Here is a 26,580-nt window from a genome sequence, read left to right as displayed (position 1 = left end):
ACCTGCTGGAAGCTGGGGGTGCGGGTGGTTGGAATCACTGCTGGCAGAGCAAAGGGGATGGAAGTTTACTGAACATACCGCAAGGGAGTCTGGACTCCAGGATCACACCCTAAGCCAAAGGCAGATACTCAACCACTGAGCCACTGAGGCTTCCCAAAAAATAAGTTCTTGGTGTGAGGAATCCAACTTACTTCTTTCCAGATGGCTCTCCTTATTCCAGCACTATTTACTAAATAGTTCATCTTTTCCCCTCCAATCTGAGATACCATTTTTATTATACACTAAACTCCTATATGTATTTGACTTTATTTTTCCATTTGTCTGTTCATACGTCAGTTTTTCATTCTTTTAATTATTGAGGATTAATAATATATTTTAATACCTTCTTGGTAAAAACAGAACCTTCTAGTTACTTTTCTTTTACAGAGTTTTCCTTACTATTCCAGTTTATGTATTTTTCCTTATGAACTATAAAATAGCTAATGAAATCCAAAACAGAACACCAAAAGGCTTGCTGGGGTTTTCACTGGGATAGTGTTAAATTTATAAATTAACTTAGGAAAAATGGTGTCTTTGTGATGGTGAGTCTTCTCTCTGAGAATCTGGTATGTCTCTCCACTTATATGGACTTTTTTTTTTTTTAGATTTTATTTATTTATTACAGACAGAGAGAGAGAGAGAGAGAGAGAGGCAGAGACAGAGGCAGAGGGAGAAGCAGGCTCCATGCAGGGAGCCCTATGTGGAACTCGATCCCAGGTCTCCAGGATCACAACCTGGGCCGAAGGCAGTGCTTAACTGCTGGGCCACCAGGGTTGCCCTATATGGATCTTTTATATCGTTTAGTGGCACTTTAAAAAAGTTTATTGTGTTCAAGGAAATAGTAGTCAAGATTAAAAGATTTAGTGAGAAATTAAAGGCTGTAAAAAAAAGAACCAAATGAAAAATTTTCAACTGAAAGAATACAATAGCGTATTAAGAAATCAATAACTAGTTTTTATTATCATATTAGATACATCTGAAAAGTGAACTCAAAGATAGGGCAGAAAAAATTTCCAACTGAAACTCAGAGAGATAAGGAGATGGAAAATAAAGAAAAGAATGGTATATATATTTATATATATATCTATGTAATTTATATAGCTTATATAACATATATAATACACACATAAATGCTATGTATATTATATACATGAGATAAGGTAACAAAGTTTAACATAGTGTAACTGGAGTTGCAGAAGGATAGAGGAGAGATAATAGATGCAATGCTTGAGGAGAAAGTAAGCCTTTCTATTTAAAATGTCTGACTTGGTGCTTAGTACTTTTTAGGTGCTAGATAAATGTCAGCTAATACCACTGTCAAAATATTACTTCTCCACCCCTGATCCCATGAAAGATTATACTATTGGCAATATTGCTGGAATCCAAATCCACTAGGCCATTTTTTCCCCAAAGACCTATGTTCTTCAGGCATACTGTTCTTCACCATCTGTTTTGTGTGTGTGTGTGTGTTTGTTTTTAATCAACAACTTTTCTCAGATATAATTCCCATACTGTAAAATCCCACATTTAAAATGAATAATTCAGTGCTTTTAGTATATTCACAGAGTTGTGCAACCATCACAAGGATCAATTTGAAAATTTGTTCATCACCCTTTCCCCCCCAAAACTCTGTTTCCCTTTGCTGTCAACCTCTGACTCCTTCCCCTCTGCCCCAGGCCCTGGTAACCAGTTAACCTGCTTTCTGTTGTCTAATATCTTTCTGACTATTCTGTACATTTCATAAAAATAGAATCATACAATATATGGTCCTTTGTGTCTGGCTTCTTTCCCTTAGTATGTTTTCAAGGTTCATCCATGTGGTAGCATGGATCAATGCTTCGTTCTTTTTTATTGTGGAATAATATTCTGTGGTATGGATACACCACATTTTATTTACCCATTCATCTGTGGATGGACATTTGGGTTGTTTCCATTTTTTGGCTATTATGAATAATGCCACTCTGAACGTTCATGTATGAATTTTGTGTGTGCAAAAATGTTCTTTTTTTCTTAAGTGTATACCTAGTAGGGGAATTACTAATTTATAAAGGAACTTTATATTTAGCTTTTTGAAGAAGGGTTTGTTTTCCAAACTGGCTACGTCATTTTTAGATTCCCACCAGCAATATACGAGGGTTCCAGTTTCTCCGCATCCTCACCAACATCTATTATTATCTGTCTTTGTTTGTCCTTTTTAAAGTAACCCCTTACACCCAGCATGGTGCTTGAACTCACCACCCCGAGATCATCCTAGTGGGTGTGAAGTGGTATCTCACTGTACATTTTTCAGTAACAATTTAAAAAACCCTTTTATTTCCAAATAATTATAAATCCAGAAGAAGTTGTACAAATAATGCAGAGCCCATGAATGATTCTGTCACCAGCTTCTACCAACACCCAAAGTGATAGTATTAGGAGAGAATTAGGTTTAGGTAAGTTCTGAAGGGTGGAACCTTCATAAAGGGAGTAGTGTCTTATAAGAAGAGGAAGGTCCTAGAGCTCTCTTTCCTCCTCATGAGAAGATACAGTAAGAAGGCAGCCATCTGCAAACCAGGGAGAGGTTTCTCCTCAGACACGGAATCTGTTGATACCATGCAAAGGGATTTGACAGGTAGGCAGTTGGATAAAAGATTTTGAAGCTCAGAAACTGAGAGGGCCTCGTGGTATACGTTTGACATGGGCTTTATACCTGTGTGGATATTGCATAAGGAACATTTAAGCTGCAAAAATAGATAAGGCCATCTAGGGAGAAAGATGAGGGGAGGGCAATGTCCCGAAGCATGCCAATATCTACAGCCTGATCGGAGGGACAGATAGCAGAGAGGTAGAAGGCAGAGTGTGACAGACCATTTCCTGGAAGCCCAGAGAGACTGTCTGCCTCAAGGACAAGGAAGTAGTAACTGTCCAATGCCATCAAGAGGACAAGAAAGATGAACCCCAGAAACAAACAAACAAAAAGTCTGTTCTGTTTGGCAATTTGAAAGCATTTGATCACTTTTTATAAAAAGATTTATATATTTGTTTGAGAGAGAGAGTGCATGTGTGAAAGCTGGGTGGGGGGGCTGGAGAGGAGGTGGAGGGGCAGAAAGAGAGAGAAGAGAGAGAGAGAGAGAGAGGAAGAGAGAGAGAGAGAGAGAGAGAGACAGTATCTCAAGCAGAGTCCCGCTAAGCCCAGAGCCTGATGTGTGGCTCCATCTCAGGCCCTGAGCTCATGACCTGAGCCCAAACCAAGTCCCCGCTTCACCGACTGCACCACCCAGGCGCCCTGTGTTTAACCACTTGTTAATTATTCCCTCTCCACAGAAGTCTTTAGGGAAAGGTGAAAGATTTATGCCGCTGGGGAGAAATCAGAGCGTGCATTTGATCACATTTTCGTCAGAAAGAAGCTCCAGGAGTCGTGTTGCCCTCCTCACGGTAGTGTCTGCGCGCCCTCTCTCTCACACACACATGCACACACAAGTGCTAAAAGCCATGAAGTCTGGGTGATGTTTCCATTTTTATTCTTTTTGCTTATCTGTGTTTTCTCATCTCTCTACAGCAGTAACTATTATGTGGTAATTTAAAAACTCCACGGTGCTAGGTGATAATATCTGCGTGTCCCTGAGCACCAGGCGGCCAGCAGGGCAGCATCTCTGTACGCGCCTGTTCTTCCCTCCCTGCTGCTGACGGAGAAGCAATAGCAGGAATAATACCGATAATTTGTGCCTCTCATTCTGCACCCTGTTGGCTTCGTTCTGGGCTACGGAGCTGGCGCTTGGTCCGGCCGAGGAGGGGGCTCTATGGTCTGAGTCCTGGGCGGAAAGGCTGCCTGCAGGTTTGGGTTGCTAAGTGCACTGTTTAATTTAGAAGTGCCTTTTATCCTGGATCTCCGGACCAGAATTGGGGGGAAAAGGGGTGGAGTTCATTAAGCCTAGAGGAAGGGCCTTTGAAGGGTGGAGCTAAGGTGGAAGAAGGGAAAACCCTTTAAATAAAGGGCCCACACTGGCCGCCCAGGAGTGCCTCCTCCACCTCCTCCCAGCGTCAGTGAGAAGGAGCCGCCGCTGCCCGGGGAGATGATGGAGCCCGAGGAGTACAGAGAGAGAGGTGAGCCGTGGGCTCCCGCCCCGGTGGCTCCGCAGGGCCTGGAGCTGGGGGGCTGCCCCTCGGCGGGGGCGGGGGGTCATTTAGCTGGCACGTTAGGATTGCCCTCCTGAGAGTCGGTTTCCACAGAATTTTTCCTGAGAAAGGCATGTCAAACCAGAATGGAAAACTTTCTCAAGCCCTCCTTCACTCCTCCTCTCCCTCCCACTCCTCTCATCCTCCCACTCTCCCCGGACACCCATTTCCCATCCCTTTTCTCACGAATAGAGGGTTTGGATTCCTGGTCCACGCGATGCCAAAATATTGCCTCATATTCTGAGGCAGGGAAAACAAAATCTCCCTGAGTATTCTGCAGTCACCGCAAAAATCCTGTCGTTTATATTCACTTCTCCGTGTGCGAATCTGCCCGCACTGGTCCTTTACTTAGTCCTTCATTTCACAAATATTTAGTGAGCAGCTACTATGTCTCAAGCCTCGTGTAATGAGAAAAACCAAACGGTTAGGCTGTTTTCAGGCATGGCTCCTTAAGAGAGGCGGATGGTAGTTGCTTCTAATTTTTTGCTCTGTGACTCTTTTGTATCCCCATCCCCCCTGGTAAGGTATGTTACCTAAAATTTCTTTGCTGTGAGGTATTGTCCCATGTTAAATCCAACTTTTTCTCTCTCCTCCCCCTGGATATAACTCACTAAGTAGCTGGCAGCCTTGACACCTAAGCGTGAACTGGTTAACCCCAGTGCTTCCCAAAAGCCCTGAGCAGCTTCCCGTGGACATTTATCCTGGGTGTAGAACACAAACACATTTCGTATTGCCCCTGGACAAGTGCGGCGCTGGGTCAGGCCCTCCGAGCTCTGCTGGGTGCTGCTGCAGTCCAGAGAGGCATCAGCTGTGGGAGGGTTGGAGCAGAGAGAAGGATGTGGAAACCTCTCTTTGTCTCTTTTGCAATCTTTTTCTGGGATTGGTCCTGCTCACGAAAATCTTGCATGAGCTGGTGCCGAGGCTAGAAATCAGCTTCCTTCTCCTTTTCTTTATTTTATCTTATTTTATTTTTACAGGGGGAAGGAGCCTAAGGGGTACTAAGGAGGGATTATAAGTTATTGAGAGAGACAGAGAGGGAGAATGAACACCCAGACCCAGAGAGGGAGAGAAGCAAAGAGAGAGAGTCAGAGGGAGCAAGAGACAGAGCCACTGAGGGCTGAGACCCTGTCCTGGAGACATGAAAGGGGAGAAAAAAATAAATAACTTAAAGTTGCTTCAGAGTATTTGAGTCGGCTATTTTTCTTCCTTATTTATTTGGTCATTCATTTGGGTTTTTCTTTTTCTTCTTCTCCTTCCTTCTCCTTCTCCTCCTCCTCCTCCTCCTCCTTCTCCTTCTCCTTCTCCTTCTTTTTCTTCTTCTTCTTCTTCTTCTTTCTTCTTCTTCTTCTTCTTCTTCTTCTTCTTCTTCTTCTTCTTCTTCTTCTTCTTCTTCTTCTTCTTTTTGGTGAGCATCTAAGAAATATCCTAAGCATTGAGGTGTTGGTGCAAACAGGGAGAGAGATTGAATAATTAAGACCTGATTTTGCATATTCCTGAAACTAATATTACACTATATGTGAACTAACAAGAACTTAAATAAAAATGGGACACAAACAAACAAAAATACGTGGTCTTGCATTTTCCTAAAACTTCCGGCTAGTGCAGGGCTTGTAGTCTAAGTCTATGGTTGTGCTTTAGGGATGACATGAACCTCAGAAATTTTACATCATTTTTTAAAAGATTTTATTTATTTATTCATGAGAGACACATAGAGAGAGGCAGAGACACAGGCAGAGGGAGAAGCAGGCTCCCCTTGGGACTTGATTCCAGGACACCAGGATCATGACCTGAGCCAAAGGCAGATGCTCAACCACTGAGCCACCCAGGTGCCACCTACACCATTTTTCTGTGTGTGTGTGCAAATTCATAGTTTTCATCAGATTCTTAAAGAAATCCATTGGTCCAAAAGTGAGAAATTACTGGTCCAGTGGGAATAGTGAACAAGTAGATTTTTCAACTGGTATCAGAACCTGGCACAGGCACTTGCCATCTGTGTCAACAAACAGTACAATGTGTGTGTGTGTGTGTGTGTGTGTGTGTGTGTGTGTGTATCAATTTTTGGAAAGTGCCACAGAGTTTCTAGTAAACCTGTAAGGTAGTGACTTAATTAGATGTTCTGTTTTTGAGAAGAAAAGAAAGGCAGGAGAGATAATCAAGGTTGATATGGGTAAGGGAAAGGGGAGGAACAATTAGTATTTCACTTTGGTGCTTGAGTTTTATACTTCATGAGTTTCCATCTTGTTCATTTGTTCACTCACACACTCCTTCCAGTGGTCATTCATTCCCTCACTTATTTTTTCATTCATTTAAAAAATATTTATTTATTCATTTGAGGGAGAGAGAGGGAGCCAGGAGGTGGGGGTGGGGTGGGGTGGAGGTTGGGATGGAGAGAGGGAGAAAGAGTTCCAAGCAGATTGTGCTGAGTTTGGAGCCTGATTCAGGCCTTGATCCCATGACCCTGAGATCACTACCTGAGTTGAAACCAAGAGTTGGTGGCCTGACTGGCACCCCCCCCTTCTTTTTTTTTTTTTTAATTTTTATTTATTTATGATAGTCACAGAGAGAGAGAGAGAGAGAGAGGCAGAGACACAGTCAGAGGGAGAAGCAGGCTCCATGCACCGGGAGCCCGATGTGGGATTCCATCCCGGGTCTCCAGGATCGTGCCCTGGGCCAAAGGCAGGCGCCAAACTGCTGCGCCACCCAGGGATCCCTCTTTTTTTATTTTAAGTAATCTCCACACCCACTGTGGGACTCAAACTCATGACCCTGAGATCAAAAGTCACATACTCTATTGACTGAGCCAGCCAGGCACCCTCACCCTCACTTATTTTTAAATGCTGAAGACAAGGCTGATGCTAGGGATCAGACCTTCTCCCCATTAGCCCATGAATCCCTGTCCTTCACCAAGTATCTTGGCCCTCACCTGAGGGGGTTGGGCATGAATTGGCCTGGCCCAATTGGGGGACCTGAGGCTGGTGTCTCCTCCTCCCTTGTAGGAAAAGAGATGGTGGATTACATCTGCCAGTACCTGAGCACCGTGCGGGAGCGGCGCGTGACTCCGGATGTGCGGCCTGGTTACCTGCGAGCCCAGCTGCCTGAGAGTGCTCCTGAGGAACCCGACAGCTGGGACAACATCTTTGGGGACATTGAGCGAATCATCATGCCTGGGGTGAGATACTTGTCACCACAAGGGTGATTCTGGATTTCAGAGCATAGGAGGGTGGGCAGTGCCTGAAGAGAAGCCTGCCTTGGGTAAGCCTGCCACTCGGGTATGTAGCCTGTCTTGTGGGCACGTAGAAGGCCAGGACTTTGAAATTAGGTTTCTGATGCCAGGGCTGTCCTGTAGTGCCAGGTGGGAGGGTGGAGGGAGCCAGCACCAGGACCTAGTCTGCCAGATGTATGGAAATCTAATGGGATGAGATGAGAATGAAAATTGGGTCTGAGGGGAAAGGCCAATGTGGAGAGCATGACAGAGAGGAGGCTGGAGACAGTCCCTGAAGCCCCAGCCAGGCAGAGCCAGGGACTCTCCTGCAGAATGCTGAGACTCACTGAAGGGAAAAAAGGTGGCTAAGAACACACCCCCTCCCTGAGGGTACCCTGACTGTCACTGTAGAGAGGCCCGGGGAGTTGAATGAGGCCCCGTCAGACCCCTCTTTTCCCCTTCATGAGGTGGGAATCGTGTCCTTTGCTACCCAGCGGAGGTCTCATGATTGAGCTGCTTTTCAGGAGTAGAAAGGAACTTTCCCTGAATCATCTGTACTTCCAGTGATGGAGAGGACAGCCTGGTGACTGCACTGGCAGGGCTGGCAACCAGACAGAGGCTGGCTGGTGCTTGAGCTGGAGCCCGACTCCATGGGCTATGACACTGTCCCTGGCTGCCAGGGGCAAGGAGCTGTGCCAGGGTGCTCATGCTAAAAGTGCGCAGTCTTCCTCCCACAGAAGGGCTACTTTGTACCAAGCTCCAGGCCATGTACCAGGCACTAGCTGGGCCACATTACAGGTTAGCTTGTTTTCTCCTACAGTGATCCTACAATCCCCAGTTTTACAAACTGAGGTTCAGGGAGGTTAATTGTTTTCTCAAAGTTATAGAATTTGTGGCTGGCAGATCCAAGATTTTAAGCCTGGGCCAGTCTTATTCCCACACTGCAGACTCCAGCCTGAGTCTGTGCACCCAGGCACCACCCTTCAGCGGGACCCCAACACACAGGGCTGTCCTCTTCACTCTCTCTGCTAGGGGCATTGGTGTCCCAAACCACGTGTGTCCAGAAACTTTCTGAGACTGACTTGCGATTTGCTTCTATCATCCCCTAAATGCTTTAGATGGGACAGAAATATGCCTGGAAGCAAAAATGACAAATTATCCAAACTCAGAATAAGTTGGCACAAACTTATTGGTTGGCAAGTTTGTACAAAGCCAATTGCTCATCTCTCTCTGACCACTCAGCCTATTTCATAAGCATCTTTTGAAAATTTCCATATCGTAAACTTTACCAGGGAGGCTAGCTCCCTGATAAGATTATCTCATGGATTTCATTCTGTAAAATATAATCTGCTGAGGGGCCAACTGTAATTTGGTAGTGAGACTGAGCAACGGTCAGAGAAGGCGGAAATGAGCTGATTTGCTGGATTGCAATTCCAGCAGTTGCTGGGGGTGTGGTGAGAGAGGCTCATTTCTGGAACGAGAGGTCTGTCTGTTTTTGATAAGGGTTCCTCTGGCTTATCTTATCAAATTTATCTTGCAAGAACAGATAATTGCCTCTTGATAGGGTTAGGAGATGGAAGCCCTTTTTTGGGGTTTCCAAAATACTGTTACTAAGGGCACCGATAATGAGGACCCAGTCTTCTAACTCATCTTAGAGGCTGTCCCAGCCTCTGAGAGACAGCTTGAAAGCACTTGGCCCTTAGCTTTCTCATGTTGATCAGCACCTCATTGAAGACTGGATTGATTTTTCCCTTCCTGCCTTCTCCTAGACACAAAAAGAATAACTGCCCTGCTGCTTTAATTCCAACTCTGGTTAGAAAAACCTCCTCTGCTCCTCATGGGGGAGTGAGAGCAGCACCAGGAGAGAAGGCAGGGCACCCGTCCTGCTTAGGAGCTTGGGCCCTGGGGTCAGACAGCCCCGGGTTTCTGTCTTGGCACTGTCATCTGTCCCTGTGAGGTGTGTATGATCCTGGGGCTGCTGCTTCACACTAGCCAGCCCTGATTCTCGTCTGTAAAACAGGGGTAATGGGAGAACCTATCTCACAGGGGTGCTGTGAGAATTAAGTAAGATGAAGCACGGGAACATGGGGGATATTGTTGTTACCTTCCACACATTTTGCCTGGCGAAAAGCAGAAGAAGAGGTCTGATTATCTAAGAGTCAAGTCGGGATATATGATGTATCTACCACCATGTGATTAATTGACCATTAACATTAGTGCTTTACATTTTGCAAATTTCCTCCCAGACCAACCCACGTGACAGCCCTAGGAAACAGGATTTGTTTTATGCTGGGAAACTGAGGTTAAGAAAGGTGCAGAGGAGTATCCTGTTTTCATGGGTTCCTAATCATATATACATTTTGAGATCCCCTGTAAGAAAATAAAATTAAGTATGGTTCTCAAAAAAGACCCCTCCAAACATGGGGAGTTTAAGTTCAGTGGCTTCGCAATAAACCTACAAAGTCACACAGCTGGTTAGGGACAGAGGTAGGACTGGAACCTGTCTTTGCAATTGAATTATATGCTCCTTCTATCATATACACTGTCTAGGACACTGTTCTTGCCGGTGAGGGAATAAAAGAATTTCTGCACCCTAAATATTGGTACACTAGGGTATTGACTAATGAGTTTTCAGTAGGGTGGGACATCTAGAATGAGAGTGTTCCCTGGATTCAGGGAAAGGACCAAAGGGGGCTGGGGAGCTGGGAACATGTTTGTGGAAGAAATGAGTATTTAGTAGCTTTCTAGGAATTAGCAGGTTTTGGAAGGTCCTGTCAGGAGACACAGCGTTGCTCAAAAACATGAATGCAGAAATGGACAGGGCATCTTCATCAACAGAGAAATGAAACCAGATTAGATAATTAGGCCAATGAGCCTGTTAGAGTGGGGCCCTGTCCATTCCCCTTGCTCCTGCCTACGTCCCGTTCTTCAGTCTGAGTGTGGGCTCAGGGGTTAACTTGGAGGTAAGGGTCCCGCCCTTGGACTGGCACTCCTCCTGTCCTTTTCTCTCCTTTCTTCATGTTCTCTGGGAAACGAAGGACAGCTTTGAATCCATTCTCACTCACCCTTTGCAGGAGCTGTGTGCCCAGAGAGCTCAGCAACCCATAAAACAAAGGATGCTTTTTGCAAGAAACTGGATGGGACAAGCAGCCTCTTCTTCTGGAGCTCATAGGCTCCTCTTCCTTTTATTTCTGGGCGGGGTGGAATTAGGGGATGAGCATTGGAGACTAATGTGAACACTATCCAGAATTTACAACCCTAATTACTATACCAATTTTAATTTTGCATATTCCCTTCTGGTCTTTGCATATGTAGAAATGCTCCACTGATGAAGCAGCTTAGGATATGAGAAATGTAGGTGGCAAGAACGCCATGAATATGTTTTACTTTTATGGAGTTGTGTCATTTACTTGACTCTCTTAAAAGCGTCAGCCCATCTCTAGAATGGGTGCCTCCCCTTGCCAGGAAGAGTCTCTGGTAGAGGAAAGACTCCCAGACATGCTTCCTGGTGCCATACATGGACATGCTCTGCCTTTAGGTGGTTCACTGGCAAAGCCCCCACATGCACGCCTACTACCCAGCCCTCACCTCTTGGCCATCACTGCTGGGAGACATGCTGGCAGATGCCATCAACTGCTTGGGATTCACCTGGGTGAGTAGCAATGGCTGTAACTGTAACCAGTGGCAACTGGGGGATGTAGCAGAAAGTGACATCCTGGGGCAGGCATATTTTGTCCTAATCTCTGAATGGGATATAAGTTAACTATTAACAATGGCTACATTCTTTGAGCTTGAACTTTATAGAAATTATCTCATTTTATCCTTTAACACTATGGAATCATGAGTATTGGCCCATTTAGTAGATAAAGAAATTGAGGCTTAGGTAATCTGTCTCCCTAGGATCACGCAACTCACAGAGACACAGATGGCATTTGGACTGAGATCTGGTTATTGCTACAGTTTGTGATCCTAACTAAGCACTTTCATACCTATGGGTACAACTTCCCCTGTGTTCTTGTCTGTGAGGGGTTAGGGATATATCCTCAGACTTCACTTAATATAACACCCTAAGAACCGACCTACCTTGAATTGTGCCACAAGCCTCCTAAAACAGCTTTATATTTTAAGCCCAAACTGGTATAGGTTGTGTTGGGGATGGGGGTGGTGGGGTGGGGAGGGCTGGGAAGGGGAAGGGGAGAGAGTTACTATCTTTTCCAGGAAAGCATGCTTTCTTTCTCAGTCCTAAAACTTGCCTTTGGCTTTCAGAATGCTGCTCAACTGGGCATTTTAGGGACTAGCGAAGCCAAATGGAAGCAATCATTAATTCCTAGGGCTGTTTCTCCACAGAATTTTGGAGTTAAGAAAGACTCTACCTCACTGAGGGTGGGGCATCAATTCAAAGCCCTACATTCATTTCCCTTTATGTCTGGGAGAGGATTGGATGGGAATGGGGCACAGAGCCTGACACAGACCCCTTCTCCAGGGGGAAGATAGGTCAGGTTCCCATTGATAGGGTAGGGATGTGGGGAGGCCTGGGGGCAGAGACAGATGTGTTTCGGGGGCTGGCGAGTGTGGGGGCACATCTTGGTGTCCTGGGGCTGTCTGGATGAAGTTGCTTTCCCTCTTTCAGGCTTCCAGTCCTGCATGCACGGAGCTGGAGATGAACGTCATGGACTGGCTGGCAAAAATGCTGGGACTCCCAGAGCACTTCTTGCATCACCACCCTGGCAGCCAGGGAGGAGGTGTCCTGCAGGTGCCTACCTTGGCAAAGCTCCTTCCAGCTTGGGGGTGAAGTAGTGAAAGATAAGCTGAACTCTTGCCCAGGCCATTCTCCTGTTTTCCACGGAGGTTCCCCTATGTCACCCCCTCCACCACTATCACTGCCATCATCCTTTTGCCATTAACCGTCATCATCCTGACTGCCACCATGATCACTGATTCCGCCGTCAGCGCTACCGCCTCCACCACTCCCACCGCTCCCATCACTGCTACCACCTCCACTCTTCCTTTTTTTTTTTTTCTTTGAAAAAGATTAAGAAGTCAGCACTTTATCACATTTCTAGTATTGCTCGATTGAGGTTTCTTAGTTTATAACTCAACCACTCCCCTTTCTTGTCTTACTTAACACCTTATGATAGAAGGAAAAGAGAAGGCAAGTGGAGCCTTCTCTCCCTCCCTCCTGGGTCCAGAAGACCCTTGGCAGTGAGAAAAATGAGCAACATAAATTGATTTATCTTATCCTGTAGCGCTATCATTTGGATATCTGTCAAATAGTAGTTCCTCAAAAGATTTCTTTTTTTGTTAAGAGTTGTCAGCACAGTGGAGCTTGCTGGGTGCCTCCCATAGACCATGCACATTGCTAGGTACTTTCACATCTATAAACCCTTGACATTCATGAGGGCTTGGTTCTGAGACCTTTGAGAACCCCCCTAATTCTTGAATTCTATTCTAATATGTAACTTTCCTGGTTTTATGGTCTATAAGATAGAGGTAATATTAACTAACAATATGACAACAATGTCTTCCTCAAAGAGTGGATATGAACAATAAATGGGCCCTTCTTTTTTTTTTTAAGTCTGTTTTCAACTAGCTTCATTCTTTTATTTTTTAGTTAATTAATTAATTAATTTATTTTTGATTGGTGTTCAATTTGCCAACATATAGAATAACACCCAGTGCTCATCCCATCAGGTGCCCCCCTCAGTGCCTGTCACCCAGTCACCCCCACCCCCTGCCCATCTCCCTTTCTACCACCCCTTGTTCGTTTCCCAGATTTAGGAGTCTCTCATGTTCTGTCTCCCTTTCTGATATTTCCCACTCATTTTTTCTCCTTTCCCCTTTATTCAAATAGGCCCTTCTTTAAAATAAAAATAGCCACACTGTCCTGAGATGAGACCTGGAAAGTTTGCTGGGCTCATTTGCTATCTGAGTGACTCCCTCTCCCACTCCAGTCTGAAAATCAACAGAAGGAAGGCAGATTACTGCATGCTGTGAACCTTATGGGTTGTTTGCAGATCGTTACAACCTCAGATATCATATCTGGGAGACATGTCTGTCATACATGATCTTGCTTTTCATTTAATTATCTCAAGGACTCTGTACGTAAATAGGACGATTGCCAATTTTTGAGATCAGAGCACTGGAGCTCAGAGAGGTTAAAAACTTGCCCCAGTTGCACGGCTGGTAAGTGGAAGAATGAAGATTCAAACACTTGCTTGTCTATATCCAAATGGTGCTTTCTCCTATAATTCATCGGCCGTGTAAACTTGGTTCAGTCCTGTAACATCTCTGAGCATTGCTATCCTCAACTGTAGGGAGGAATCACAAGTACCTCAGAGAGGTTTTATGAGGAGCCAAGAGGTTGACAGAATGTTTTGTAAACCACAAAGAGCCATGTAGATGGAAGGTGGCACTATTATTACTATTCCGCTGGCTTCCTTGTTGCAGAGTGATTTCCAGCTGCTGAATATCTAGTGGGGTCTGATCCATACCACTCCCCATTATACTGTCTGCCAGGCTTTGTAGCAGGGAGCTATCAGCTGTGGGTCACCTCAAGGGTTGAAAAGCAAGGACACCAAAGACTTTTAAGAATTCTGTGGGGTTGCTGAGGGGCCCACAGGATTCCTATAGTCATAGCCAGAACAAAATCCTATCCAGCCTTCATCTGGATATCAATATTCCCACTCTGGGAGGCAGCTGAGGGGATACTTTTCATTTTATAAATGGAAGAGTTCCTGGAGGGGCAATGTTAGCTCAAGGTCATGAGTGCACTTGGCAACAGAACCAAGGCTAAAGTGACCAGTCTCTCCTATAGGCCAGGACCTACTCTCGGGAATATTCCTTTAGAAGCAAATTCTATGTCCATACCTAAAGTGAAGAAATGAAAAGTTCTTTATTTTTAACAAGTTTTACATGGGGAGCAAACATATCTATAGGCAAATTTGTATCTAGCAGAGGCTGAACATTCGCTTTCTGGTCTCTGTGGCCTCTCTAATAAAAATGTTGGTATTAGGTGCAAATTTGCTTTCATTACTTCCCTGGACAACTGGAGGAGAGGCTGGTGTCCCAGGAATGCATATTGTGAATGGAGAATGCGGCATAGGTCTGTGAGTCTAGAGGAAGGACAACCCTTTAGGCAGGAGCCAGGGTAACATGCCCCAGGAACACAGGGAGAGGCCGCCACTGGTAATCTTTCTTCCACTACAGAGCACAGTCAGTGAGTCCACCTTGATCGCCTTGCTGGCAGCAAGGAAGGACAAAATCCTGGAGTTGAAAGCATCTGAACCCGGAGCAGACGAGTCCTCCCTGAACGCCCGGCTCATTGCCTATGCCTCTGACCAGGTGAGTTGCCTGATACAGGCCAAACCTTGGCATCAGTGCTTGGCTTCTGGATTCTTAGTTCTTGAATAATTTTTTTTCTAGACATGAGTATGCTGGAGCTCAGGGAAGCGCAAGTCTCAGAGGTCCTCTCCAGGAACCTTGGGGGAAGACACATCAAATGTTATTTTTGATTACTAAAGCCAGCTTCTGCAGTTTCTTGTGGGGGGTGCTCATCCATGTGGACTCTGCTAACAGGTTTCCATTGTTCTTCTAGGCTCACTCCTCAGTGGAAAAAGCTGGCTTGATTTCCCTTGTTAAGATGAAGTTTCTGCCTGTGGATGACAACTTCTCACTCCGAGGAGAAGCTCTTCAGAAAGCCATCAAGGAGGACAAGGAGCAGGGCTTGGTGCCTGTCTTTGTAAGTCAGAATGTGTTCTCAGCTTAGAATGATAGGACCTGGAAGTGAGGAAAGAATTTGGGCAGAATTTACACAAGTAACATGCAGGGGAGAAAAAAAAAGAATGGTTGTCAAATACAATGTTTTATAAATTATGCTTGATATGTTAGGAAATAAATTTTGTGGGTCATAACCTGCATAAGAAAAAAACAAGAATGGAAAATAGCAGAGTGCATTCCTGTAGCCAGAGTAGTACCCCTTGGTGAAGCTTTTATTTCAAATGCACACATGTACTAGATTGCTATATAAAATGTATTTTTTACTGTGGGTCATGGTAAAGTGTAATGGGAAATACATGCTATTCTAGTGGGGTGGGTGAGATAGATAATACCTGTGGTCAAATCTTTCTTTTAGGCTGACTGTGTCATATGAGCCCACCTTCCCCTATTAACTTCCTTTATTTTCCCTCAGGTGTGTGCAACACTGGGGACCACTGGGGTCTGTGCATTCGACTGCCTGTCAGAGCTGGGCCCCATCTGTAAGTGTCCACCCTGTCTGGCTGGGAAGACAAGTAATGAAATTTAGAATGTTCCCTAGAGTGAGAACCTGAAACTAGCTCTCTGGCATTCATTCCCTTACCTCTCCTTGGTCAGTTCAGGGAGCTTAAGAAGAGCCACAGAAGGTCACAAGGAAGCCAGGGCACTGATTTTCCCAGTAGTGGACCAACGCTTATCTTGCATCCTCTCTAGGAGGCAACAGTGGGAGAGTCTCAGATTTTCTTGCCTTCTCACTTGTATGTCAAAATCTACTTAAAATGGGCCATATGTGAAACACAGAATAAAGGAGGCATCATGAAATATTTTCTATTCTAGGCTAAGGAAAGGAAAATAGTAGGGTCTGGGAAACCAGGGGAGAAGATATAGGCAGAGAAGAAACCCAAATGGGATTGTTTAAAATCCCCAAGCAAGAAACCCACTAGGGAAGAGAGACATCCCCTGTCTACCATTTGTGTTGGATGCCATTAACATTGCTCTCCGGCCTAGTGGGCAGTTGCTTATGTGCCAGAAACTGTGGGTTAATGCCCAGAGGGTGTTGACCCTCTGGCCAGTGAGAGAAAAAGGCCGTTTGTGACTGTGGAGTTTCCCTTCAGGAGGCTCCCCTTCCCATCCATGGGCCGCCCCTCCCCCACTCCCATCTTCATGTGCCTTACCAACCCCTCCAGGCAGAGCAGGCCATTCTTTCTTCTCTTCTCTTGAAGCCCACCAGCCACTGCACCAGGCAAGCGATGCCTTTGAGCCAGCTGGTGACAATCCCCCCTCTCCTCATCCCCCCTCTGTCCGGCCTCCCAGTCAAGTGACATTTGCCTCCTCAGGTGCCAGTGAGGGGCTATGGCTCCACATCGATGCTGCCTATGCAGGCACTGCCTTCTTGTGCCCGGAGTTCCGGGGCTTTCTGAAGGGCATCGAGTACGCCGATTCTTTCACCTTTAATCCTTCCAAGTGGATGATGGTGCACTTTGACTGTACTGGGTTCTGGTGAGTGTGGCAGCCAAGCTTCCGGCACCTGGCAAAGCCTTGCTTCCTTTGGAGAGGGCTCAGCCACTAATGTGTGTTTGGAAACCCACAGGGTCAAGGACAAATACAAGCTGCAGCAGACCTTCAGTGTGAACCCTGTCTACCTCAGGCATGCCAACTCTGGCGTGGCCACTGACTTCATGGTGAGTGGCCAGAAACGGCTTCTGGGATGGGAACTTGCTGCACCCCAGAAGGTCTCCTTTATGTTGGCTCCCATCCAAAATTGGCACACTGTGAGCCCATCCCAAAATATGGTGCTCTATGCCTTTGGTTTCTAAGTATATAGACTGAAATCCAGAAAATTGTTAAAAAAGCCTAGAAAATGAGACCAACCTCTGAGGCAGTATACTCATTTCCTGAATAGGTATAGCATTGCTTAATTCCCAGAGATGCCTTTTCTACTGTGAGGGGATTCATTCCCTTCTGTCTCCATCCTGGATCATCTTTTCTGCTTAGTGCCAGCAGCAGGGAAGGGTGGAGAATTTCCTTGGGTAGGGAAAGAGGCTTCTTTCTTGAATGGCTTTCATCTTCTGTCTCCAGGACTATGGAGGCAAGGTAGGAGGCTCCACAGGAGGGGGTGGGGCATAGGTACCCTTCCTGAGCTTCTGGACGCTGCCAGGTAGTTCTGGCCTTCTCAGCTAATTGCACCTAAGACTCTTGAACCTGCCCACATTCTCAGCCTGTACAATCTCCTGGGAAAACAAATTCTACAGATTCACCCCTCAGTTTGAAGAGGAATTTTTCCTTTAATTGTAGGGGAGACAGAGATGTAAAACAGTTATATCTGCGGCCAATGGGAGACAGCAGAGCAGAGTAGCCTAGCTTGGTTTGAAATGCTACCCCAGCAGTGGGCCTTTAGGAAACTTCGTGGCCCTCTCTGAGCTATGGCTTCCTCATCTGTAAAATGAGCACAGTGGCCCTAATTTCATAGGGTATTGTGAGGCTGAAATGGGACCATATGCATAGATCACTTAAAGCAGTATCGGGAATGTGGCAAATGCTCAATAAATGGTAGGGAGGATATTGCTAAAAATTTCTTCTTTTAAGCTGCGGAGGTTCACTATAGCAAAGTGGTTAAGCATTGAGGTTCTAAAGCCAGATGGCCTATGTTTAAATCCTTGTTCCTCTGTTTATTAACTTGTGTGGCCCTGGTCAAATGACTTAACCTCTGTATCTTGGTTTCCTCATCTGTAAAATGAGGATGATGATAATAATATTGGCTTCTGAGGCTTGCCATGAAATTAAATGAATTAATGCAGTGAGGCAGAGAGAGCAATGCTTGATGTCTATGAGATTCAGTTTGTAAAGAGATGCTTCTATCTTGTTTCCTTGGGCAATTGAAACGTCTTGGCCTTTTAGTCCTAAAATAACGGCTCTGTTATCTCTTGATTGTATTGTGATTATTCTCCCTCAGACTGGCTCACACTTCCTTTAGACTTTTGAGGTTTTTGATTAGAATTGCAGGTAGTATGCTCACAGATCCTCAAGAAGTTGAAAAATAGAATGAATAACGGTTCTTTCATCTTCTCTGCCCTGTCTGGTAGGTTTTAAGCAATTTTTTTAATTAAAAAAATTTCCATAGCATCATCCCAAGGGGCAGATCTCTTCAGGGATAATTCAAAGTTTCTTGTTTGAGTGTGAAATGGGAAACGGTACCCATTCTCCTATAAGTGCATTTGGATCATCATAACTTAAGAGCATTATCTTAACCTTCACCCATTTTGGATCTCGTGTTAACTTTTTGTTTGTTTGTTCACACCAGTATCTCAAGATCTTCCTGTGGTTCATTCCCATTAGTCTGGAGATTTTTATGGTGCTCTCTCTCTTCTAGATAACTTTTTACAGAAAATACTGAATTACACTTTTTCTTAGCACTGATCTAGGGGAACCTTATTATTTATATTTCCACATCCAGAAGGTGATGCTTTATGCTTTTCCTTCCTCTACATCTAATTCTATGGATTCAATTTTCAAGTCTCAAAGAAACTCCTAGAAAATGGAAGCTTCTATCTGTTGTGATCCTGAGAGTCTTCACTTCTGCTCTGACCCAAGCTCCTTTTCACCCAGGTGCCTGTAACTTTAAATAGAAGCCCAGCCTTATTTGAGATGAGCCAGAAATAAGCAGCATCCTGGGAAAGAAGACTTAGGAACTTCACCCCTGAGCCCTGGGTGGGACCTAAAATCAGGGCTAGATTTCCTGACATCAGGCTCCTACTAGTGGATGGGGTATTGTTTTGCTTTTGGCAGGGTAGACCTACAAAATCGTGGAAGTACAGAGGAGACTTGGGGGATGTCTTTAGTCAAAGAAGACCATGTCACCCTTTATAAGTCCAAATTTTCTGCTCTAAGCAGAGAATATAGGCTAGCTGGGTCAGCATGGATTGGTTTTGAGATGACAAGAGAAACAACTGAGGGTACAAACAGAATGTAAAGAAATAAAAAATAATCTCTGCTTCTTATTTTTATTTGCTGGTGAGATAAAGTAGCCAATTAACCATAACCATTTGGGAAGCAGTGTTTCTAGAGAAGGCCCCCTATTATCCATTCATTATTCTCCCAGAGTGTCTATGTAATAATAAGGGATGGAGTTGACAGCTTTCCCTGTCACAGGGATTTTATCCTGTGTCCAGGTTTTGATGCCCTCTGCTGGTAAAGTAAGTCCCCAAGCTGGAAAACAAAGGCTTAGTACTTGACAAAGGAGAAACTTTGTCCATTCCCAAAGGGAGAGTGTCCCCAAAGGGAGAGTGCCTGGGTCAGGGAATGAGGGTGAAGGTAAGCACATTTGTGAGGATTTGGCAATCCTGTAGGTGAGTAGATAAATATCAGTGAGATAAATATTTAATTTTAGTCAACAGGAATTGGCAAAGCTTCCTGACATTGGAGGATCAAGAGGTCATTAGAAACCACATCGCTCATCACTGGTAACTGCCAGTGTGTTCCAAACTTTTTGGTCTGTTTTCAGATGTGCAAAACTGGTTTGAAATTGGTTTGAAAATATTTAGATGTATGGTGCCCACAACCTTGAACTTTAGGCCCCGTTGATCTGGTCACCTGGAACAGTCAATTTCTGTGTACCAGAGGCCCAGATGTGAATGTTCTTAAAATCTGAAAGCTGGGGCAGCCCTGGTGGCTCAGCGGTTTAGCGCCACCTTCAGCCCAGGGCAGGATCCTGGAGACCCAGGATCGAGTCCCACATCAGGCTCCCTGCATGAAGCCTGCTTCTCCCTCTCCCTGTGTCTCTGCCTCTCTCTCTCCCTCTGTCTCCCATGAATAAATAAATAAAATATTTAAAAAAAAAAAAAATCTGAAAGCTGGAGTCATGGCTCCTATGGGCACAAGAATGTCATGGGAATGTCACAGGAAGAAGTCAGGACAAGACAATGAGATTAAATAATGATTGTCTTGGTTCTAGGCAGAAATACTGCTGTGATTTGTAGCTTACATTTTTATCATCTAAATAGCCAGTGCTTGCTGATAACTTCCTGTGAGGCTCTTTGCATTGGTTTTCTTCATGCCACCTCCCTGGGAGGTGCTGTTCCTTCTCAGTCTCATGAAGAGCCAGTGGGTGGCGTTGTACAGTAAGTGGCTGAGCTGGAGGAGAAACCCAGGTCTGGGGGGCTGTAGCATCTTGACTACTATACTTTACATTTTGGGGGCAATAGAAATAAAACTTTATTCTCTGCAATTTGAGGGACTTAGGTTCTTTTATTTATGTATGTATTTACTTTAAAAAAAAAGATTTTATTTATTTATTCATAGAGACAGAAGAGAGAGAGAGAAAGAGAGAGAGGCAGAGACACAGGCAGAGACACAGGTAGAGAGAGGAGCAGGCTCCTCGTAGGGAGCCTGATGCGGAACTCGATCCCAGGACTCCAGGATCATGACCTGAGCTGAAGGCAGACGCTCAACCACTGAGCCACCCAGGCGTCCCTTAAAGCAGCATTTGAAGCAACATGTCTTCTTGGTTCAGGGTCACAGACTTGGTTTTCACTTGTCCTGTTCTTGGACAAGGATACCTGTTGGCCACCTTCATCATGATTTGGTTATGTGACAGGGCAACCTTTGGGTAACTTGACTTGGCTTCTCCTTAGCAACAGCTTTGGGAGTCATGATGACAACGTGTATCCCCGGGGGGCAGGGCAGGCAGAGCATTTTAAAGCCAAGGAATGTGTGAGGGAGCAGTGCCCTTGCCTCTAATCATAAGCACTATGTTCCTTTGTTCTAGCACTGGCAGATCCCTCTGAGCCGGCGGTTTCGCTCTATCAAACTCTGGTTTGTGATTCGGTCCTTTGGGGTGAAGAATCTTCAAGCACATGTCAGACATGTATGTAGTCTTGCTATGTGTCCTTGTGGGGAGAAAGGCTGGTTTCTGCCCAGGGGACCTGTGGTGTATGGCTCAGGTGTTTGGGCCTGTTTCTGGGCTCCCGGGACTTGATTATTCAGGGCAGTCATTTGTTAGCTAGAGGGACACTGAGCAGAACACTGAGGGCTACCTGCCTGTTCCCTTGCATAAGTGTCTAATTATTCCTTCTGTTAATCATCAAACACTGGGGAGTGATGGCCTGAGAACCTGTTTTGCAGAGAAAGAAAGGAAATAAATCAAAGGGCAGCCTGTGTGTCCAGGGTAGGAACATGTATTTCAGGAGTTATTCTGGTTATCATAGCTGCCTGAAAATTTGAGTCACTTATGGTTATGTCTGAGACATGGCTCGTCTGGCTTGGATATGTAGACCTACCAAGTCTGGAACAAACATCTCTGCATTGTGTCAATAGGTATTACCGAAGGTCTATTCGGTACAATTTATTTTAACTTAATTCAACAACAACAAAATCATTGTGCTAGAAATAAGACCCAGAAATAAGTGAGACAGGCATTGTCTCTCAGTCATATTCTTCATGAAAGGGGTGGGACTTCTTCACTCAGAATTTTGCTCTCATTTCTCCAAGTGCTTATGAGTAAGACAAAGCCATTGATAAAAATCGTGGATAAATCCAAAGACATTGTCCTGTGTGTCTTTCCCCTTTCACCTTCCCTTTAGGGAATTTCTTCTTCATTAAATAAACACAAAACCAAGTGAAATTGTTGAGCCAGCCTATGACTTGCTTACTGTTAGTAATTTTACATTTGTAATAAACATCAAAGTATTTGTCAACCCCATGTTTATTAATGAGTGGCTGTCACCTAGCATGTAGGGGGAGACATTAGGGACTTTGTGCTCTCTCTAGATCCTTAGACTCAAGATTGGAGGTCGTGGCTGGGGAATAAGACAGTGGAAGTTACAAGTCACCAGGAAAGCTCTTTTGCTTACAATTTAGGACTGGATATTCTGTGTGTAGGTTCTGGCTAACTCCCCTAATGCTCCTCTTGGAATTCAAAGCTCTGAATTCCCATCAGTCCCCCCACTACCTACACTGGGCCTATACTTCTGGGCCTGGCTTTCAACTACCTGGCCATCAGCCTTTATTTCAGCTCAGGCTTCTTACTGATTCATTATAGCTGTATCCCCTAGTCTGTCTCTGCACCCTCACCTGTGCTTTGCCCTTCTGGATTGCTTTCTCTTTTCCAAATGTTGTTAAAGAATTATGTTTTGTTCCTCCCAGGAGATTCTCTGACTATTCTATCTGCCCTCATCACTGCTAACTTGGCATTCCTAAGATCACCTGCTCAAGCACACATACAACAATGAGCTCACAGGTTACCAATGTCTCACAACAGTAAGGAGTAGAACCAAAACAGAGTTGTTGTAAGTTAATGTTATTTCTTCAACTTGAGTGAGATCATAATTATTACTTGCATAGTGTCTTAAATTTTAAAAATACCTTATAGTGTTTCATTAGAGTCTTACAACCATGCTTGGGGTGGCCACCCTGATGGCCCCATACTATAAGCAAGGCTCAGAGATGGTAATTGCACTGCTAAAGAGTGGAGGGCCTTGTCTCTTCACAATTTTATGCTATCTTCTACTATGTGAGCTCTTGAAGGTTATGTAAAACCAAGATTTGTATCTCTCTGTAATATAGTAATGCTTTAGAAAATGGAATCTGGGTTTGATTTTTCTGTTCTACCCTTTACTATTTGGTGACTTTGGACAAATTACTTAAAATTTCTGTGTTTAGCTTCCTAATTTATAAGATGGGAGAATGATAATACCTCTCACAGGTTAATCATGGTAATTCCATGAGATAATACATATAAAGCCTTAGTACAGGGCTTAATACTCATCTAAATATTTAATGAATATTTTTCTTTCATTTCCTCCTCCTTCTTCTTCTTTTTCCTCTTCCTCCCCCATTCCACTCCTCCATTTTTCCCTACTTTTAATGATAACAGATCACTGTAATCATCAACATATCATCATAAATCATTTCCTATCACCTACAATCACCTTTCTGTAAAAGACAACTGTTTTTGGCTTTGTGAGCCATACTATTTCTGTTGCAACTATTCAACTCTGACATTGGAGCATAAAAGCCACCATAAACAGTATATAAACAAATGAGCATGGCTATGGTCCAGGAAAGTGCTATATTTGGCCTTAATTGTTTGCCTACCCTCCACTTAGATTGGTTCAGGGCACTGGTAGCAGCAATGCTTTCATCACCCATAGAGGTGGCTTCTGGTGGCAGGGATGCTGAGCCATTTCCCCTTTCCCCTGACCCCATGCTTCTACCTTGTCACAATCAGCTTCCATTGTAGGAAGGAGAAGAGCATGGTGGGAGGAGCATGCACTTGGTGACCGGGAGACCTGCATTCTGCCATTGGTACCTTGAGGAAGCCACTTTCCTTTAGCCCCTCTTAGAAAATGAGGAGTTTAAGTAAGAGGGAAGAAATAAGAGTGTGGCATGAACCTGGGGAAGCAAAAGAAAGCAAGAGAGTATGTGACCATGAAGGGAATGCTGTCTCTGAGATCAGAGGCTTAAAGAGAAGGATTGGATTAAAACCTGAAAAGAAAGAAAAGGAAGATCCCAGGGCACTCAAAGAAAGAGAAGTTCCCCAACATCCTTCCTGCTTATTCTCCTGGTCTAACACACAGCTGGCTCCACCTTTCCACATCCTGGTTGATACCAAATTTATCAACTTTTCCATTAAAACCAAACTTGACTTAGTATAGTCAGTGATGACCTGACCTGTCTGTATGGCCTTTATATAACTGACTGTGTAATGGCTGAAATGGAGAAACTGGGGCAAAACTGATGTGATTAACTAAATCCTTTGAGTTCTCTTGAAATTGAGTATCAAGTCTGAGATTCAAAGAGAACTGGGTAATAGCAATTACTTAGCAGATACTTTATTGAGATCCCTCTGGGTGGGTGCTTGAAGAAACTTTTTAGAAATGAAAGAAAAGTTAAGTCCTGTCTTTGTTTAGTTAATAATCTTAGGTTTTTAGAAAAAGAAAATTTAAAAAGTGACATAAACTTCAGTGAAAGATTAATATGGTACAAAGCTTTAAATTTTTTTATTGTGGTAAAATATCCATAACACAAAATTTACCACTTTACCATTTTTAAGTGTACATTAAGTGACATTAAGTGTGCTCCCAATATGTGCAACCATGATTATTATTTCCAGAACTTTTCTCGTCATCCCAAACAGAAATTCTGTACTTGTTAAACTGATGCAAAGAGTTTTCTATGATGTTTGTGGGGAGGATATGTAAAAAATATATTCTCTGTTGAATGTAAAGAAAGAGAGGAGGTAATGAAACAGCATTTGAGGGATAAGATGTGAAAGGGTTTGAGAAGCAAGGGAAAGATGTAGGCTTAGGATAAAGACAGTGCTGTTGACAGCCCACATGGGGCCTCTACATACAGTAAAAGGACGGATCTCTTCCTCTGGGCAGATCCAGCCTGTACCCAGTACCTGGCTAGGAATGCAGAGAATGGGCTTGGCCCTTGCTTGCCACCTCAACCAGTTGAAAAGCTGTGAAGCCAGGATATGAGGCCAGATTGCATTGATTACAAAGCACATGCCTTCCGGCTCTGGGCTGAAGGCCCAGAAAAAGGGCCCTCAGAAATGCATTCTTGAGGTGGATCTGATGTAACAAGCAATAGGACATTGCTCATTGGAGGTTTCACAGCTTGGAATATGAGCTAAATCAAATGGAGAAGAAAATCAGGCAGGAGCCATTCAGAACTCTGTGGTTCAAAGGTGCCATTGGTTCAAATCCATTTAGTGGTATGAAACTTTATTCAGAATTGTCCATTGCCTGATTATTAATCTGTTTTCTCTATATTTACAATTTTAGGGCACTGAAATGGCAAAATACTTTGAGTCTCTGGTCAGAAATGACCCTTTCTTTGAAATTCCTGCCAAGAGGCACCTAGGCCTTGTGGTTTTTCGTCTAAAGGTAACGCCATCTTCCATGGCTTATGATTACATTATTTGGTTGTTGTTCAGCCTTTTGGATATAGAAATACTAGGCTTCTGGGGATATTTAGAGGGGATGCTACACAGACATCACTTCTCTTTATTCTTCAAACAGGGTCCTAATTGTCTCACAGAAAGTGTATTAAAGGAATTAGCTAAAGCTGGCCGTCTCTTCCTCATCCCGGCCACTATCCAGGACAAACTGATCATCCGTTTCACTGTGACATCCCAGTTCACCACCAGAGATGACATCCTGAGAGACTGGAATCTCATTCGAGATGCTGCTACTCTCATCCTGAGTCAGCACTGTACTTCCCAACCCAGCCCTCAGGTTGGGAACCTCATCCCCCAAACCACCAGCCCCAGAGCCTTGGCCAATGGAACGTCCCTTCAGTCTGTCAATGGGGCAGGATATGACCCAGCCCAGGCCAGGAAGATCATCAAGCAACCTCAACGTATGGGAGCCAGCCCTATGAGAAGGGAAGACAGCTGCCATCTTGAAACCCTGCTGGACCCACTTGATGATGACTGCTTTTCAGAAGAGACCCCAGATGTCACCAAGCACAAGCTGTCTTCCTTCCTGTTCAATTATTTGTCCGTGCAAAATAAGAAGAAGGCAGTGCGTTCCTTCAGTTGCAACAGCATGCCTGTGAGTGCTCAGAAGCCACTGCCCACAGATGGCTCTGTGAAGAATGGTGGCTCCTCCAGGGCCAGATTCTTCTCTAGGTTTCCAGAAGAGATGATGATGCTAAAGAAAAGTGCCTTCAAAAAACTAATCAAGTTTTACAGCGTCCCAAGCTTTCCTGAATGTAGCTCTCAGTGTGGGCTCCAGCTGCCCTGTTGCCCTCTGCAGGCCATGGTTTAGACCAGGGTTTTCACACAAGAATATGATTCAGGGAGTTGCTGAACCCCTCAAAATTGTATGTTGAATTTGTGTGTGCTTACGTGTACGTGCATGTTTTCTTAAGAGAGAGCCCATCATTTTATCAGATTCTCATGATAGATACAGAGGGGAGTTTAAGCCAGCATGGTACAGAAGGTCCCAGCAATCTGGTCAGAAAGAAAGGACCCAAGGTGACATACCTACAGGCAGCTTCTGTGGTTCAGCTTGTGATGTGAAATATAATGTAGAAATAAATTGTACTTGTCCCTGAAAAAATATCCTGTGTGTCTTAATTGACCACTGAAACATTGATTAACCTGTCAGAACATATCCTAGAGCCCAAATGTATGTACTTATGAATTCTACTTTTCAGGATATTGAAGATGTGGATTTCACTGTAAAAAAATGACTTTGGAGGAGCCCTTGGTATGAGAAAAGCAGGCAGTTTGAGTCAGGCACTGTGACTATAGTTTATAAATGAGGAGACTGAGGGCCAGGTCACAAAAGCTTGGAAGTGGGCAGAGCCAGGTCTGCTTGTCTTCAGTGAAGCCTGTGCTATTTCCACCATACCGTACTTGATCAGATTCTCACAGTCCAGCTGGCCCCCCTGCTCCTTCAGTACATTACATATCTCCTCTCTAG

General features: G+C 44.5%; 1 protein-coding gene across 1 annotated transcript; it reads left to right on the top strand.

The window, feature by feature from the left end:
• Window positions 1–4,091: 4,091 nt before the first annotated feature.
• HDC (histidine decarboxylase) lies at window positions 4,092–26,229 on the top strand. Its single transcript, XM_038580394.1, has 12 exons — window positions 4,092–4,122; window positions 7,191–7,363; window positions 10,935–11,048; window positions 12,027–12,149; window positions 14,603–14,737; window positions 14,991–15,134; window positions 15,585–15,651; window positions 16,486–16,648; window positions 16,740–16,830; window positions 20,913–21,011; window positions 24,934–25,035; window positions 25,171–26,229. The coding sequence occupies exons 1-12, from the start codon at window positions 4,092–4,094 to the stop codon at window positions 25,918–25,920; spliced, it is 1,992 nt and encodes a 663-aa protein (XP_038436322.1). The 3' UTR covers window positions 25,921–26,229.
• Window positions 26,230–26,580: the final 351 nt, after the last annotated feature.

This window comes from Canis lupus, chromosome 30 (assembly GCF_011100685.1).
Source record: "Canis lupus familiaris isolate Mischka breed German Shepherd chromosome 30, alternate assembly UU_Cfam_GSD_1.0, whole genome shotgun sequence".
In the NCBI taxonomy this organism is placed as follows: Eukaryota; Metazoa; Chordata; class Mammalia; order Carnivora; family Canidae; genus Canis; species Canis lupus.
Note: the sequence above shows the minus strand (reverse complement) of the source record. Positions and strands in the feature narration are given on the sequence as shown.

Excerpts from the sequence above, each read along its gene's own strand:
- HDC (XM_038580394.1), top strand. The coding sequence starts at position 4,092 with ATGATGGAGCCCGAGGAGTACAGAGAGAGAG. Across the intron at positions 12,150-14,602 it reads AGGGAGGAGGTGTCCTGCAG|AGCACAGTCAGTGAGTCCAC; the intron begins GTGCCTACCTTG and ends CTTCCACTACAG. Across the intron at positions 14,738-14,990 it reads TTGCCTATGCCTCTGACCAG|GCTCACTCCTCAGTGGAAAA; the intron begins GTGAGTTGCCTG and ends TTGTTCTTCTAG.